We start from the raw sequence: 17,903 nt of genomic DNA on the forward strand, positions 1-17,903 counted from the left end.
AGGATGCACAGAGCACATCTCCATCTCCTTCCTCTCCCTGTTTGAATTTCCCAGGTGTTACAGGCTGGGAATAGAGGTGGCAGTTCTCACTTGTGGCGTTATTTTCCTGGAGGTGCACATCTGGCTAAATAGTTTCTTCACTCAAAGGTGCCAGAATGTGAGCTGAGCTTCTAGAATTTGTTTACTAGAAAGCTGGCTCTTGGCTTAGTGTTTTCCTTACTGCTCTCATTCACAAGAGCAGTCAGGAGGCTTGGCAGTGTGTTCATGACAACCGGGTTACTCTCTGCAGGACCCAGAAGCAGGTTCAGACATTTCCAGCACCTGGAATTGATGTTTGCATGGATTTATTTGGGCTTGGGTTTTTTAATGGATTTATATTACTGAGAATCCCTGGACCAGCTTCCAGCCAGGTCAGCTGTGTGCCCCATCCCTCCCAGGGGATGATCCTGCTTGGGAACACACGTGTGGTTGCCCAGTCTCCTCGGCCTTGGCCGGCTCTGGCTGAACTGGGGCCATGCAATTGCTCCCGTCTGGTGGTTTGCAGCTGCTGGAGGCTGGATGAGCATCCTGGCAGAAGGGAGGCTGCTAGGGGAGAGCAGAAAGAGTGGAGGAAAGGCTTGAGGCATCTGTCCTTATTCAGTTGTTGGAGAGAAACGTCTCCAACAGCAGCATCCTTCCACCTGCACGTGGGAATTTCCCTGGGGAATTATTTGTGCAACTGCACAGGTGACTAGGGCAGCAAGTGCTGACTCTTGGTGCAACACCTCCACTGCCCAGCAACCTGCCCCTCGTGTTCAACTCTCACTGCTCTTTGCTTAAGTAACTCGTGTTGCAGATGTGATGCCCAGCTCTGCCTGGAGCCCTCCTCTTGCCTCCCCCTTCCCGTGGGCTCTCAGCCAGGGCTCATTCCTGCTACAGAGAGATGTGCAGCCAGCAGTGCATCGTGGCAATGGGTTTTCTGGGTCCCTGCCAACAGTTTGCCCAATTTCTCTCTCGCTTGTGCGGGTTCCGTTTGACTTGGTTCCTAATGAAGATCAGTTAACCTGCAGTGACCTTCCCTTGTACTGAAATCAGCCGGGGATCTGCCCCAGGTCAGGGAAATCTGTGTAATTTCCTCCTTTTTGGCTCTCAAATAGGAGAGAACTTCTTTAAAAAGACAGCAGTAAATGTATTTACTCTTAATCTCAACCACTGGAGACTTGTGTGTACTCAAGGATTTCCTGGGAAACCCTGTAAATCCCCTATGGCTCAGGCAGCGCTTCCCTGATCCTCCTCTAAAAGCTAATAAGGGATTAGGGAGCATCTGGGGGAAGCTGCTGGGTGGGGAAGGGTGGCCTGGCCAGTCCCCAGGGCTGGTGGTGGGTGCTGCTTCCTTGGGGAGGTTTCTCACCCAGGGACATGTGCTGAAGGTGCTGGCATCGATGCCAGATGGACGCTGCTATTGTTTCTGTAAAGTTTTCCACGCATGGTTGGTTTGAGGGTAGTTTGAATGAAGGTTTGTGCCACACTTTTAGAACTACATAGGAAACACAAGGATTTGGAAACGTTCTGGGTTTGTATTTCCAGGGAACCTGGTGAAAAGCAGGTTTTATAAAATACATATATTAAAATGATTTTTCTGAGCTTCCTGCTGGTTGGTTGCAAAGCAAGTGTGGAGTCCTGCCACCATGAGACTGAAGCTTGTGCTGCTTAGAGGGTCTGAAGTGATAACGCTTCCCATTGCTCGGGTCTGGTGATGGCCAGGAGGTTCACTGAGGTGAACTCTGATATCAAAATTACTCATGAGCTCACGCTGCTCACAGCAACGCTTTGATGATATAGAGTGCTTAAGAGGGATGCTTCTAAGAATAAAGAGGCTTAGCTCCTCCTGGTGATGGTGTTCCCCTTCCTGGGGCGATGCATCCACCCCTCCTGGGCTCTGCCCTCGCTGCTGTTCCAGCCGTTCCCAGGGGAAGGCTTTCTTCTCAGTCACCAAGCAGCAAAATAACTGAATTCAAGAAGCTTAAAAAAATTCGTGGTCCTTTCTCCCCTTTGTCCCCCAGCCATAATACAAACAACTTTCTCCTTTTCAAGTGCTCCTAATTGCTCCAGCAAAGGGAGGGCTTTGAGGGGCTGAAGTTGCTGGAAGGTTTGCTCCTTCCAGTGCATGCCATGGAAAATGTCAGAGCTGCTGGAGCCCGGAGAGCCACCCCACAGCATGGCATGCTCTTGCTAAAGAGATGGTATCTGGGTCACCGAGCTTGCCCTAGCCAGGGGTCAGGGATCCAGCGATTAGGATTCACCATGGCTTAATGCATGGCTGCTGGCAAGGTCCCTCTAAGAATGACTAAATGGGAAGCTATGGCATGAATCCCTATTTCATTTATTTTTTTTCTTTTTATTTCCTTTATTTGGCTCCTTCTCCTCTTTCAGGTGCCCCGGGTATGGGCACAACTCACCACTGCTCTTGCACAGGCACTGTCCCTTACTGCAGGCACCGTGGCAGCTCCTGCGTGCTGGCTGCATTCAACTAACTTTAATCAAACCTCTCGACTTCTTGGGCAGAAGCTATCCCTAGTATCCAGAGTCTGGTTTGTCCTCTTGAAAGCCTAATGAATTTTGACAAAACCCATCAAATCTGCTTTGCAAAGGAAATCACTCAGCTGGTTGCTCAAAATTAAAGTGATTGCATATTAACTCGTGCCATTAAAAGGTCTGTCCGCCTGGAATTTAACAGCTGCTGCACGAATTTCTACTCTAGACAGTGTGTTAATAATGTCATGCTAATGCAAATATGAAAACAGGGGGAAAGCTAGATAAGGTTAAGCGGTGTCTGCTAGCGTACTTAATATAATAACTGATAAAGCTGTGCTTTGCATCCTGTTAATTCATATGAGGGTTGCTGGGTGGTACCAGGAGGCAGAGCTTCGTGTTGCACTGACGTTGCTGTTTCCCTTCACCTTCTTTGTCTCGCTTTTGGGTTTTTCCTTCCCAAATCTTGTCTGCTTGTCCCAGGGGCTGCATCCCTGCAGCTCACACGTTGCTCTGTATGATGCTCTTGTGCAGGATGAGACCCAAAGCACCCTGTCCTCTCTCCAGCGCTGAGCTTTCCCCATACATGCCAGCTCCTCCCCAACCTGTGAAAAGAGGGCAAAATTAATTTTTTTCCATGGGAAAACTTAAAGAATATGAAAAATCAGATTTTTCTTTGTCACTTTTCTTGGCATGATTTTTTCAGTGTTCAGGTGAAGGCGATAGCTGACCCAGGGGCTCTGCGGGTCTCCCCAGGCAATGGGCAGCTCTCACCCCATGTCCCGAGCATCCATCAGGGCAAAGAGCTCCTCCTGGGTGCCCAGCGCAGCAGGGGCACCCAATGTACCAGGGCCCCAAGGAAACAACTGCTGAATGTTTTAGATATTGAGCTGTTTTTAGTGAAAAGCATCATTTTCCTAAATCTTCCCCTCCACCCCTTTGGAAAATTCAACTTGGTGGAAAACTAACTTTTTGATCAAAGCTGTTTTCTAGGCTCTGCATCAGAAATACTTTATTTTTTATTTAAATGAAGGACTTGTCTTCTCTAATGATTTTCCTTGTATTATGGCCCAAGTACTTCTGGCACTTGGTCAGTCGATGCTCCTTCTTGGGCTTTGCTTTTCCTGGGACTGTTGGGTCCCAGCACGGAGATCTTAGTGTTTGAGGGGGGGGGGGGTGTCACTGGGGGCCATTGCCCCCCGCTGTGCAGGTTTGGCATGATGGGGACTTCCCAAGGGGCTGTCTTTGCGTAAAAGAAAAATTTAAAATCCACACGTGGTGTGTACTTTAATGTATTGCCCTTCCTGTGGGATGCTCTGGTGTTTGCAATGGTGCTTGATGTAATCTAGGCAAAGAAGAGTATCCTGGGGGGATGAGGGTCTGGGGGGATTTGGGGCTAGGATGGGGGGGTCAGGGGAGCATCCCTCCGGCTGTGGCATCATCCAGAGCCACCAGCTGCCAGAGGTTTGGGTCACCCTGGCAACACTGTCAGAAAGTCACTTTGCTTGTTTTTATCCCTAAAAATGTGAACTGATTTATAATAGTGCTACTAAAACCCAAGTCTGGGGCATTAACCAGGAAAACGCCTTTTCAGCTATTTGATAATGTCAGAAATGTTGTGTACATCGATCACTGCTGTTTATCTGGGGCGAAGCTGCCAGGTACATGCAGGGAAGAAAATGCATTAGTGGATGGCAGGATGCAGTTAAGGGTCCAGGGCTGACGTGGCAGCTCAGATCTGAGCCAGGTTGTTGCTGATGGGCAGAAGGATCAAAATTCAGGCTCTCTGAGCCAGCTGAAGTGATGCTGTCGGCAGCTGAAGGAGGAGACAGGCGCAGCTGCCCCATCCCGGCTCTTCCATCCATCCCTGCCCTGACACCCCTGAAATTGGCCCTAATGGAGGTTAAAATCACACCGGCAGGTATCAATCACCGAGGGGAAAATGAACCCTGTGCCATATGGGTAGGGAATTCGCGTAACGTGCCCTAATTAGAAAGAGGCTCATGAGTTAGAAATCAGTCTTGCGTTAAGTGCTCATCACAGACTGGCTAATGGGGATGTGATCCTGCGCCTGTCACACGCCGGGGAATTAATGAGCGTTTGTAAGAGACCGTATCGAAGGGCAGAGGGGAACGACTGCCGATGACCCTGTTACCCAGCCAGCGATGGAGCTGAAGGTGCCCATTTGTTCACATACCGAAGGCAGCGAGAGCAGGCTCCTATTTTTTTCACTTTACCTCAATAACTGAAATGACCCATATAACTAAGTCCCCGGTGTTTTAAGCCCAGCCTAGTTCTCATCTTCTATATGGGCTGTGTCCAAGGGATGACTTAGAGCTGTTGTAGTAATTTGAGCAAGAACTGGCTTTTCACTCTAATAATAGTGCTGATGAAATTTTAAAATTGATAAAGTGGGCTTGGGGAAGGTTGGGTTTGCCTGTGTTTCTCAGTGGCTCGAGTGACAGTTTTCTGCATCTCTGTCTCTGGCCAAATCCAGGCAGGCAGAGCTGCTCTGCCCGTGCATCCCATGCTGGTCCTGGCAGGCGTTCACTGGGGCTGCGACTGCCCGTGCAGTGCTGCAGCGGGCATCGCGGCTGCCTGGCAATTAGCAGCCCCGTCTCCCTGGGAGCAAATTAATTCAAATAAACCTTCTCAGCAGTGATGTCGCAGGGGTGAGTCCCCGGGCCTGATCCGGCTGCCCAGAGCGCTCCTGGCTGTTGCCCTTAGCTGCGGATGGTAAAAATGCAGCGTGTTATCCTCGGTGTGTTTCTTTGTTCATGTTAAATGGAGCCAGGAGCTTAATACGTTAAAAGGTCAGCGCTGGAAGGGCTATGAAATATTTAGTGGCTGTGTCGTGCTGACCTAGTTAGCTTGCACGCTCTGAGCGTGCCACCACCTCCAGGCTGCGGCAAGGAGCCAGCAGAGGGGAAGGAAGGACGGTGGGGTCGCCAGCCCTGGAGACACCCTGCAAGGTCCCTGCAAAGAGCAGGGGGTTCCTGCAACCCATCTGCGATGGGAACCTTAAGAGGAGGCTGTGCTGAGTGCTGTGCGCCTTCCTCTGCTGCGGAGCTCTGCAGGTCCTCGCTCTGCTGGGGCGGCAAGACCAGACCATCCCCAAAAGTCTTGCAAGGATTTCCATCCGTGTGGAAGGAACCCATCAAGTGGTGTAACTGTTAAGTTATTAGCTTGGTTAAGCAAGAGTGTTTGTGATCCTGAAGCCAGTGGGGATTTGTTCTGTGGTGTACACATACAACATCGCTCAACATCGCTTCTGAAGTTTGGGAGGAAAGTGCCAAATGTTTCATGTGTGACCCAACGGCTGATCTGCCTCGAGTCCCTTCCAGCCCTTTTGCCCCTGGTTTCAGATGGTCATGCAGAGATTTCCTACTGTGCTGGGGCTGGGCGGGTGCTTGCACAGAGCAGCCCCATGGGGTTGTGTTTGCAGAAACCCCTTCTCATACGTGGATCAGCTGCAGATGCCCTGGGAATACTGATGAGGTAAAACCAATCCTCAATTCAACCAGTTGTCTCCTCCAGCCAAAAACCCCATCCTGGGGCAAGCTATGGAGCTTTCTCCCCTAACAAGGCTCCAGCCTTAAAAAAGACCAATTTTATAACTGAATTTTTTTTCCTCTTTTTTTGGATTATTTTAAATTATAGACAGGCCGGATCGAACCAAACTACCCCAAAGTCTGTGGTCACCAGGGCAACGTGCTGGACATCAAGTGGAATCCCTTCATTGAGAACATCATCGCATCATGCTCCGAAGACACCTCGGTGAGCTGCAGTGCTTCAGGCTGGCACCTCCCCGGAGTCATGCAGCTCCGTGAACCCTCCTGCCTTCAATTTATACACCCAGAGGCATGGGAAGGGGCTGCCGGAGGCACTGTGAGTGGGTGATGGCTCAGCCATCTTGGGAACGGAGAGGGAGTAAGAAATTGATGCAGAGCCATAGGCAAACTGTGCCAATCCCTGGCTCCTGTGTCGGTGGTGCAGGGGCTGTGGCCGGTGCCCAGCTCCTCTGCTGTCCCCAGTGTCCCTTATCGTCACAGCGCTGCTCTTCCTGCATCCCCTGCTGCAGATAAGCCGTACAGCTGTGCACAATGAGGTTTTTTGTTGTTGGTTTTTTTTTGTTTTTTTTTTTTAACAAGCCCAACAGCAATGCTATTATTAATCCTTCATGCTCTTGGGGACCGCAGGGGCTGCAACTGCTCTCGTGGCCTGATCCATCAAGTGATACAAGCAAAAGGCAGCTTTGCAGGCTGGGGGATAATGAATCAGGTCATCTTTACGTAGCTGTTGTTTGCATCCTCCTCCTTTTTATTTTCTGGATGCAAACAAGTCCATCCTAAAGGCGGTATCACAAAGGAAAAAGGGCCTTTGTACAAGGGAGAGGATCAAAAACCATCACCCGTTCCGCATGGCAGAAGCTGGGGTTTGGGGTGATCCAGTTTTTAACCAGTTACAAATCTGCCTTGCCTGATCCTTAGTGTTTCACTGTATTATCACCTGATGTCTCATCCTCTCCAGTTCAGTATATTGGCATTTTTTATTAGCTGAAAGCTTGTCAAGGAAGATACTGAGTAGGGAAAAAAATGCAGATCATGGCCATGAATCATGGTGAGTGAACTGACTCCCACCTTAAATTATAACCTTTTATATACAGTCACTGGGGAACAGGGGTACTGGGAGGGAGGGAGGATACTGGGAAGACTTCATGAGTCATTGTTAAACCTGGAAAATTAAGTTAATTGCCCCTGAGGCTGTCTGAGGGTGGGGGGGTCCCCGATGGAGATTAGTTGGAGGGGATCAGCCCCGCAGCTGGGTGGGCTCATGGCTCCTGGTGCCACCCCGTGCCCAGGGTGCTGCTTATGGGCAGGTCCTGCACCTTCGGGCTCTCTCCACCCACTCCCAGGAGGTTTAACAAGGTTCAGGCCAACAGTCTTTATCAATGAGAGAGGATGCTCAGGTGCTTGAGGAGTCTGAGCTGCAGAAAACAGAGTATTTGCATGATATTTGTCACCCGGGGGCACTGCCGGTCCCAGGCTGGGGACACCACCGCCGCGGGAGACACGGGGACCTGCCACGTGCACCACTAGCCTGGGGGGAGCATGGTGATGCAGCCAGCCGGTCCTGCTCCAGACTCGTGCCTTTTCTCCATCATGCCCTATGCAGGGAGGACGACATGTGCAGCCTTGTCCCTGGGACATCGCTATGGGTTAATCCTCTCCAAGGCGGCGATGAGGATTTCACATCTCAGCAGCACCCAATATTAATGGCCATGGTTAGATGCTGCCTTGCTGGAGAGTGATCTCTCTTGTAGCCCACCTGGGTTGTCGCTCTGCTTGAAACCCCTCCTGTAAATTCTCCCTTGCTATCAACCCCATATCCATCCGTACCCGTCTGTCGCTGCTCAGATAACGGTGTCTGTCCTTGCCTGATGCTCTCCCTTGGGGCACCAGGACTGATAATTCATTATTCGTCTTTGCGGGACAATTAGCAACAGGGCTGATTCTCAAGTTCCTGGTCCCTGCTGCGAGCTGCTGAAATGCCGTGAAGGCTTTTTGGGAAGGAGCTTTTAAAGGACAAACCAAGTGGGAAGACTAAAAGGGGAATTCCCCAATCTCTGTAGGTGTTTCAGGCTCCACATTTTCCTTGTGCCGACGCTCTCTGTGCACTCAGGCGCAGTGAGCTGATGTGGCGTACAGAGCTAGAGGGGGGATTTTGCAGCATGGTGTCTTGTTTGCAGGGTACATCTCATTGTGGAAAGGGGCGTTTCAGGTAAAATTTTATCAAGAAGTTTTCTTAGGATGGGTTGGGAGAGGAAGTCTTTGGTTTCACAGGCTGCGTCCCACCCCAGCTGTGCTCCTTGGTGTCAGGGGAGGAGGGGGAGGGAGGTGCTTCTAGGGCTGTTCCTCTGGGTCTTTTTTTTAATGAGAATTTTCCAAAAGCATCATTTCCACCCCAGGATGGGACAAGGTTGTGAAATGCAGTGCTTGATTTTTGAGTTAGCTCCAGCTATGCCTATACTGGCAACAGAATGGCACTAGTACTGCAACCAGTTCTGACACATCTATTTTCAGGTCATGGTGACCATGGTAATGGGGAAACCTGCCTAAAATAGCCTGTCCCTGGCACTCACCCCCTTTTTTTGCAAGACACAAGGAATGATGCAACTCTGTTAGGAGCAGACCGCAAGAGGTGATGCTGTGCTGCGAAACCCCGGCGATGATTCCCAGCTGAGCACAGATGCAGGACACATTTAATAACCATCCTTTAGGCTACCTGCACAGCAAAAGGCAAGAAGTAGCTCTTATTTGAGCAGACCCTGACGATGCAGGGACCCTAACGCTGCGTGTCCCACCCCCCCGGGTTTGATGCCGCATCCCCCGAGCAGCGAGCGTGCAGCAGGCACCTCTGCGGCATGCAGAGCTCGCTCAGAGCCCTCGTGGATGCAGATCGCTGGAGCGAGGCGCAACCGGAGGTTTGGTAACAGCCGTTTCGTAAGCCGCCGCTTTCGTAACCGGTTCCTTTGACACCCGGCAATCAGGGTCGTGTTGCTTGTTCCTCGTGTTGTGCATTGTTTGAAAACCGCTGATGCTCTCAGAATTGTCCCTCCCAGCCAAACCAGCCTCTTAACCATGTCTCTGTCATAACGCCGTTTCCTCTGCATGCCACGCAACCTGAAGAGCAGCATCTTCCACCTCTAAATGTGCAGGTTCAGGCAGAAAACTCACCACTCCACCTGTACCTCCTTACGCAGTTTTTTCGCTGCAATATTGCAAATTAAGTTTTGCCCCCCTTGCCCGAGCTGTAGCTCAGCCCCCGGCTAGATGGGGCGACCTTTGGGGGTGCTGGAGAAGAGAGGGAGAAGCGACCGAAGGGACAGCAGGATCAGTCCTCCCTGGGTAGCAGCCTCCCAGATATTCCCTACGTTTTGGAAAAGCTTTATTTCAACTCAGCAATGCTCGTTGGGGCAGCATGGCCCCAGCCACTGCGTCTGCCCAGAGGCAAGCTTGTCTTTTGAGATGGTGGTGGAGGAGGCGAAAGGGAACCTGCACAGGCTGTGTGCTGCATTTGATATGGTTTGGCTTTTTTAATGGGTGTTACTTAAAAGTATTGTGGTGTGTCTGTAACTGATGTTAGAGCTGGGATGAGATGAAGGCTCTGAGAAAGATGAGTGTGCTGGCCAAGGCAGCCTGCCGTGGGGAGGAGATGAGAGTGCAAAGCTCAGTCGTTCCATCTCTTCACCTGAACGTGGGGACATGTATGCGCCACCAAACGCTGCTGGGTGTCGGAAGGCTTTGAGAAGCCACAGCGCTGGCAGGATCCCGGGTCTCGCTGCTCGGATAGGTGCAGAGAGCTCGGGCACGGAGCAGACCGAGGGGGGGTTAGATATATGCGACGTGTCACTTCGGCTTCGTACCAGAGACCTGCCATGAAGATGAAAGCATCTCTAACCGCTCTTTGATAGTATTATCTGGAGCTGTTTAATTGAAGAGGAGACACTACAGAAGCTTTCCCAATGCACCGCCTCCTTTTGTTCAGCAAGCACCTTCAGTGTGGAGGCTTTTCTGGCTTGTTTTTAACCCAGGTTCTCCTCACTGGTGGCAGTGGGGGTCTCCCCTGGCCCCACTCCCCGGGAAGCGCTCCAGCGGCTTTATCGGGTCCTTCTCCTCAGCACCCGCAGTCCAGGTGTGATCAACCCCAGGACATCCATTAGGATGCAGGATGAGGCTGCTGGCCTTGGGGCACCGTGGGGATTCAGCAGCTCAGAGCGCCCCTGGGTGGGTGTCAGGGTCCTCCTGGGGCTCCCAAACCCATCCTGACGCCCGCCCCGTCCCGCAGGTGCGGATCTGGGAGATCCCCGAGGGAGGCCTGAAGAGGAACATGACGGAGGCTGTCCTGGAGCTGTACGGGCACAGCCGGCGCGTCGGCCTCGTCGAGTGGCATCCCACCACCAACAACATCCTCTTCAGCGCTGGCTATGACTATAAGGTGAGCCCTGCCCCGCTCAGCTGCTGCCCAGGACTGCCCTTGCAAAGGCTTTCCCTGCTCGTGACACGGGTGGGAGTCACCTGTGTGCAGGCAGGGCAGGATCCTGCCGGCTGGAATAAAATGACCCACCGTGTCTGCAGCAGACAGTACCTTCCCTCATGCAAGGGTCTTGCACCCAGTCTTAAGGACTATTGTAATTTTGCACAAGCAGCAGCTGCAGGGCGGCCCTGGGAGATGGAAGGAGGGTCTGTAAGGGATGAGGGGGCAATTTCAGCCAAAATAGGAGATATTAAGATGCCCGAAGCAGACGTGGAGGTTGCAGCAGGGGTGGGGGGTCTCCAGGAGTGGAGATGCCAGGGCAGCCTCCCCGCTTCCCACAGGTCCTCATCTGGAACCTGGACATTGGGGAGCCGGTGAAGATGATCGATTGCCACACGGATGTCATCCTCTGCATGTCTTTCAACACCGATGGCAGCCTCCTGGCCACCAGCTGCAAGGACAAGAAGCTGCGGGTCGTGGAGCCGCGCTCCGGCAGGGTCCTGCAGGTGCGGTGCTCGTGCTGGGGGGCTGTGTGCTGCATGGGATAGGGGGGTTAGAAATAAGATCTTAGGGAGGAATCCCACTGAAAACACATAAAAACATTTGCAAGGTACTGTATGTACTCATGATGTGATGTTGTGCATGTGTCAGTGTCTGCAGGTAATTCTCTGCTTGTTGTTAAAATTAGGTGAAGGTGTTGGGGAGGGCTTGGCTTCATTCCAAGCACAGGAGTTGGAAGCTTTTATTCTTTTATTAATTAAGGATTTGTGGAAAATAGTAGAAATTAGGCGGGGGGTGTGTGTGCAGAAAGTCCCAGAAAGAGCCACAGTTTGGAGGAAGACAGTGGTTTCTCAGTAAAGGTGCTATCTAATATTCAGGGAGATGATAGGCATTTTCGTTTTGCACAGGGGACAGGTGTTGAATCACGATACCTCCATCCTGGCTGCCACCCCACCAGCACGGAGCTGATGTTTCACCGGGATGAGGCGGGAGAGGCGTTGGGGGGGCAGCAGGTCGGGCTACCTGCCAAAAGAAGGGGCTTTCCTGGGATGAGGATCAGGTCTGGGGGCCGCAGCGGGGGGGCGGCTGCCGGTGAGCATGCTCCTGTCTTGCAGGAGGCCAGCTGCAAGAACCACCGTGTCAACCGGGTGGTCTTCCTGGGCAGTACAAAGCGGCTGCTGACGACAGGGGTGTCGCGCTGGAACACGCGACAGATTGCCCTCTGGGACCAGGTGGGTGCCAGGACCCCTGCTCCGTCCCCGCTGGGACCCCTGCTCAGCACGAGCATCGGGACAACTTGGTTAATAAAGTGCTTTTCCCTGTTGTGCAGGAAGACCTGTCCATGCCCCTGATAGAGGAGGAGATCGATGGGCTCTCAGGTCTCCTCTTCCCTTTCTATGATGCCGACACTCACATGCTGTACTTGGCTGGCAAGGTACGGGCTGTGCTTCGCGTCCCGCAGCTGCGGGAGCTACGACATCTCCCGGGGCGGCGAAAGGGCCTCTCTCCAGCAAACTGTGTGGGGGAGAAGCGCCGTCCTGGGAGCAGGGCTGTCCTGAGCCCCAAGCAAAGTGTTACACAGCTCTTTGGCCACGAAACCCTGGTTTGGAGAGGTGCCTGCCAGTGTTGCATGAGTGGGCAGCATCCTGCTGGGTGATGCACAGGGCTGCAGCATCCCCAGCCTGTATCCCTCCAGCATTTCCCAAGGACAGGGTGCTGAGGGTTGTTATCGTGGTCTTTATTCAACCTCATGTTTGCCAAAGCACTAAACCATCCCTCTTCCTGCACTCACTCCAGGGCGATGGCAACATTCGGTACTATGAGATCGGCTCGGAAAAGCCCTACTTGAGTTATCTCATGGAGTTTCGCTCCCCAGCACCGCAGAAAGGACTGGGTAAGGACGGCTGTGCTGCTGACCCTTCACTCTGAACATGCAAAAGGTAGATGATGGAAGGCGCTTAATTAAATGCCACAGGCAAATGGGTTTGGCATGGGTTTGGCAGGCACTGTGCCAGCTCTGGAGCATCAACACAGGGCTGCAGTGCTTGCAGGGCGGTGTTCACATTGCTGTGCTCTTCCTCCTGCGGTGATTCAGCCAGGCTGGGGCTGGGTCCCGGCCAGGCGCACGCTTGGTGACACCCTTCCTGCTGTCACACATGCCACTGCTTTACCAGGGGACATCGGTCAGCGATTCATGTGATTTGTCCCGAATAAAAGCTGCTCATGCCTTTCCCAATGTCCCTGCAAACGCCTTCGGTATGGCCCAGGTCTATGCCCCAGGTCCCCAGAGTGATGGCAGGGATTAATTCAGCAAGGATCTGGGTCTCCAAATGGAGAACGAGGACCTTTTGGGGTCCTCCGTGCTGGGGAGGTGGATGGATCCCAGCTGGCTGCCTGGGGTTTGCAGCACCCGGGGGTTATTGTCTGTGCCTCCTCCGCAGGGGTGATGCCGAAGCACGGGCTGGACGTGTCGGCCTGCGAGGTCTTTCGGTTCTACAAGCTTGTCACCCTCAAGGGGCTGATCGAACCCATCTCGATGATTGTGCCGAGGAGGGTGAGTCCCTCGGGGCGTGGGGACAGGCTGGCCGGGGCAAGTGGCATATGGGGGTGTCCAAAGTGGGTCCAGTGTGATGGAGATGCCCCCGCTTGCACCGCTTTGCTGACCAGTCTGATCGCTGGGTCTCTTTGCACCAGTCTTAGACCTCCCAGTCATTACACTTCCCAGGCATGGGATTCCACGGGGGTTTTACCCAAAGCTGAATGGGAAATTTTTTAGAAAATGCTTCTCTGCATTGCTCCTGGCCTTGATGCAATCGATTTGTGCAAAATCAGCTTGGTCCATTGCGACGGGCAGCAAGGGGCTTGTCTCGCCTGAGGTTTGGGGGCTGTTTCTGGTAAAATATATCTCAGAGGTGGACCTGGAGCAGGGTTTGGCGTTTGCCTTCCCAGCACCATCTGTAGCTGGAAGCAAACCCAGCTGCCGGCCAGGGCTGTGTGGAGGAGCCGGTCCTGGGCTCTGCCGCAGCTCAGCAGCCGCTCGTCCTCCTACGGCCCCTTGGCACTGCTGCTGCCAGTGGCCAAGCCAGCATTTCCCAGCTCCACCACATGTGCCCTGAGCAGGCAGCGCTGGCATTTCTCATCTAACTTAATGGTGCAAACACCAGTTTATTGCTTCCCCAGATGCCTTGGGTGGGTGCATTGCTGCATGCCAAAGGAGTGAGCGCAATCGTTTGCAGCACATTGCAACGTGTAGTTAAAATTGTGAGCAGATTCACGGAGGCACTTGCTTTTCTTTCCCCGTGTTTTCAGTCAGAAACATACCAAGAGGACATTTACCCGATGACTCCGGGTACGGAGCCAGCCCTCACGCCGGATGAATGGCTGAGCGGGGTGAACAGAGGTAAAGCCACCGGTGCTGCGCTGGGTGGGCGGCACGGAGCCCCGAAAACAGCCGGGCAGTGGGATGGGACCGCAGCCCTCCCTGACCCCCTCCCGCGCTCTGCCCCGCTCAGATCCCATCCTGATGTCGCTGAAGGAGGGCTACAAGAAGACATCCAAAATTGTCTTTAAGGCACCAGTGAGGGAGAAGAAGAGCGTCGTCGTTAATGGCATAGACCTGCTGGAGAACGTGCCGCCCCGGACGGAGAACGAGGTAGGGCAGTGCGGCCCTGGCATGGGGCACAGGAGGGGACAGTGGCTGGCTTGGGGGGGACATTTTCTGGGTGCAGTTTGGAAAGGTGCCACTTGGCGGGTCTCTGCCTGTACTCCCAAACTGAGGTACCCAGTCACCGCGTTTCCCTGTGACTTGAAGCATCCCGCTCCGTATTTACCACAGAGCAACTGAAAGGAGCGGCGTTAAGCTCCTAAACTTTTTTTTTTTTTTTAAATTAAAATCCTTCTCTGGAAACAACATACAGCAGTGCTGGGGAAACATCAGCACTTGGTCCTGGAAGGCATTTCTTTTGCCAGAGCCGAGTTTGCAGATTGCATGTGTAGGGTATCCCCAAACTGGAGGGTAAAATATTAAATCCGAGAGAGCAGGCAGCATGGCAGATGTGGTCGTGTTGCAAAAGCAGCCGAGTTATGAAATGGCCCCAGCACGGCTCCAGGGGCTGGCAGGAGGGCGAAGCCCTGGGGGCAAGTGGCTGGTGCGGTCCCTCCAGCTCCCTCCTTCCCTTTCAGCTCCTTCGGATGTTCTTCCGACAGCAGGACGAGATCCGGCGGCTGAAAGACGAGCTCTCGCAGAAAGACATACGGATCCGACAGCTACAGCTGGAGTTAAAAAACTTGCGTAACAGCCCGAAGAATAATTAACTTCCAGGGACGTTTTATAAATAAACTTTCTTTGTTTATACTTGCTCTTTAATTTTATTGTATCCACTTACACAGAATATGAGCCAGAAGTCAAGTGACCTGCCAAGAGCCCACTCGCTAACTGGAAATACGTCCTCCTAATCTTGTCTAGCACTAAAACCGCTATAACCGAAGGCTACTGCATGAGAGGCAGCTGGGGCATCCGCGTGCCCCAGCGATGGTCTTGGAGTAAGTAGACGAGCTGTGTCCCCTCCGTCGGGAATAACCGGCACAGGGGAGCCGAGGCGGCGGCGACTCCCTGGGAAGGCGCGATGCTTTGTTGCTATTAATTTTTTTCCTATGCAAAATTGTGACAGCGGGTGCAGAACTGGAACGGGGTGCGGGAAGGGCTTAATTCACAAAAGCACGCTGCCGCGGCGGTGGCCCGGGACCCTTCCCATGGCGGTGGGGCTGCCGGGTGGGCTCCGGCATGGCCGGGCTTTGGGAGGAGCAGCCTGTGAGTGTCCCCAGGCTACAGCCTGGGGAAGGGAGCTGCTCCATGTGCAAGCATGTGTGCGTGCGTGCATCCGTGCACATGCACCTATAGCCTTCTTTTAAAAAAAAAAAAAAAAAAAAAAAAGAGGCTGGGTTTTCTAAGCAGGGATGGATTTTTGCTCCCTCTACAAAGAGGGATTTACCCTCCTCCAGTCTGCTGGGACATGTGCCAGTGCCACAGGGAGGGGGGAAGGATGCTACCTGGCTCGCCCTGAGGGTCCCCAGGCAGACACCATGGTGCTGCCCCAAGGGATGGACCCAGGGGATGCTGAAACTGTGTGGGTGCTCGATGGGCTCAGCACATGTGTACAATCATGAGTTTTTGTGGATTAGGCCTGTAGCACAGGGAACGACACCAAATACTGCTAGTTTACCTATATAAATATTTTCACTAAATCGAGTTGCTGATCTGCCCAGCACTACCAGTGCAACGGTTTCTCCTCTCTGTTAATTCACATCGTGCCCTGCACCCACTGCTTCCCCCTCTTTACGTTCAATGTGCTGTCATTGCCTATTATTTATGCTACCACGGAATAGTGATGAAATAAAATGTTTTCAAGATACCAAAACCTTGCCCACTCCTTTCTTTCTCTGCTGATGGGCCATGCGTGAGCACTGGCCCCCACCTGAGAGAGAGTGGTAGGACCCAGAGGGACATTTTTGGGTGTGCACAAAGGTGTCCTCTGCTTGCCCTGGGCTGGGTTGGCTGCTTTGGGCTCCCTGGCAAGGCGAGTGTTGCTGGGGGGAGATGCTCGCTGGAGGGACTTTGCTGGATGGGGGAAACAGCCAAAGGTGAATCGTGGACTCAGAGAATGGTTTGGGTTGGAAGGGACATTTAAAGGTCATCTAGTGCAACCCCCCTGCAATAAGCAGGGACATCTTCAACTAGACCAGGTTGTTCAGAGCCCTGTCCAACCCGACCTTGAACGTTTCCAGGGATGGGGCATCTCCCATCTCTCTGGGCAACCTGTTCCCGTGCCTCACCACCCTCATCGTAACAAATACTTTCCTTGTATCTAGTCTGAATCTCCCCTCTTTTAGTTTAAAACCCTTGTCCTATTGCTACAGGCCTTATTAAAAAGTCTGTCCCCATCTTTCTAATAAATGTCCTATGCTGAGACCAGCCCCAAATTTGCAGGTAAAATGCAGCGGTTCTGCAGCTGCCCTGGCTCCCCACGGCACTGCAGCCAGGCGTGTGTGAGCAAGGGGGCAGCGCGAGGGATGCTGAGATGGAAGTAGAGCTTTAAGCTTTATTTCCTTCATTTTCTGCGCTGAAGACTGTGTTAGCATTTGGTGTCAGGACTGGAGTTTCCTAGGTTTATTGTGTCTCATAATTGGGAGGAGAAACCACTTTTTACTCACGTCTTGGCTGCTTCATGCAGAGCAGCAGTGGCTTGGTCCTGTTTGAGGTTATTTATGTCTTATGGCCTTAGTCAAAGGGGGTGTGTTGGGACTTAGTGCACTAAATTATCTCTTGTAAGGGAAGAGCCAACATTTCTCCAAAGCCCCTTGAATCAATACGAAATGAGCCCAATTACAGCTGCGGGTAGTGATGATTAATGAGCCAATTAGCATATCTGCAAACATCAGCACAAATCTAGTGGCAATTGCTGCCTCTGTTGCAGGTGACGGGGACGTCTCCGGGGTGCAGGCGACTGATGCAGGATGTGGCCCCATGGGGTGGCTCTGGGTGGGCTTTAGTGTGCAGCATACCTTTGCAAATCATGCTCAAGGGACTCCCAAAATGTTTGGGATTCACTGAAAATCTCCAGCCCAAGTTGTGATTGTGCAGTTTCCAGGGCAAACCCTTCACCAGCTTCTCACTGCTCCTCTTCTTGCACCTTTCCTCCCAAACTCCCCTCTCAGTAACAGCTTGAGCTTTTCCCGACATTTCCTCCTCCACCATCTGGGTGCTATTTAAAGCAGAAAGCCCATTTTTGGGGGCACTTGATACATCTAATTTTAGCACCAAATTCCCTGCACTGCTGCAACTCGACCACGGAGCAGGGGCCCCACGCAGCTGGGTGCAATCCTGCATTGCTGCAAGGACCCACTGCATCGCCCCTCATCCCGGTGATTTGGGGTCACTTGGGAACCGTGAGACCTGCTCCTGCACTGCCCCATGTCCTTGCCCTTTGCTCTTGATGAGCCTGTGGTTCTCTTGTGCGTTTTTCAGGTGCTTCTGGGTAGTTCAGCATTTGCCAGGGTCTAAATGAGACCAACGAGTCTGTAACCTCCCAGTTTTTTTTCTCCCGTCCTTCTTGCAGACATTACAGTTTCTTTAAAGCCTCCCAACTGCTCCTTGCTGCTGCAGTGTTAGCAGAGCTGATCCCTTGCTCTCCAGGCCCAGCTCCTCCAGGACCCCTCCAGAAACTTTATCCAGCCTCTGTAATTCACAAACATCTAATTTATCTGCAGCATTTCCCAAGCTGTCCCTATCCAAACCCAGGCTGAGGTCTCACCCTTCCTGTACTGCTGCTAATTGCAATTACCTCTCCATCACAGCT

General features: G+C 52.6%; 1 protein-coding gene across 5 annotated transcripts in view; it reads left to right on the plus strand.

Annotated features, from left to right (window-relative positions):
- Positions 1-15,959, plus strand: part of CORO2B (coronin 2B) — a 45,515-nt gene extending 29,556 nt beyond the window's left edge. For 3 of the 5 annotated variants that reach the window (XM_075044672.1, XM_075044671.1, XM_075044673.1), the window contains 10 exons: positions 6,172-6,399; positions 10,360-10,509; positions 10,890-11,054; positions 11,664-11,780; positions 11,879-11,983; positions 12,346-12,442; positions 12,990-13,102; positions 13,858-13,948; positions 14,061-14,200; positions 14,731-15,959. In XM_075044672.1, the coding sequence (XP_074900773.1) occupies positions 6,172-6,399; positions 10,360-10,509; positions 10,890-11,054; positions 11,664-11,780; positions 11,879-11,983; positions 12,346-12,442; positions 12,990-13,102; positions 13,858-13,948; positions 14,061-14,200; positions 14,731-14,862 (1,338 nt within the window). In that variant the 3' untranslated portion in view covers positions 14,863-15,959. The remainder of the gene's footprint in view (positions 1-6,171; positions 6,400-10,359; positions 10,510-10,889; positions 11,055-11,663; positions 11,781-11,878; positions 11,984-12,345; positions 12,443-12,989; positions 13,103-13,857; positions 13,949-14,060; positions 14,201-14,730) is intronic. The other 2 variants (XM_075044675.1, XM_075044674.1) reach the window with 2 other exon arrangements.
- The last annotated feature ends 1,944 nt before the right edge of the window (positions 15,960-17,903 follow it).

Source organism: Buteo buteo, chromosome 13, assembly GCF_964188355.1.
Source record: "Buteo buteo chromosome 13, bButBut1.hap1.1, whole genome shotgun sequence".
Taxonomy (NCBI): Eukaryota; Metazoa; Chordata; class Aves; order Accipitriformes; family Accipitridae; genus Buteo; species Buteo buteo.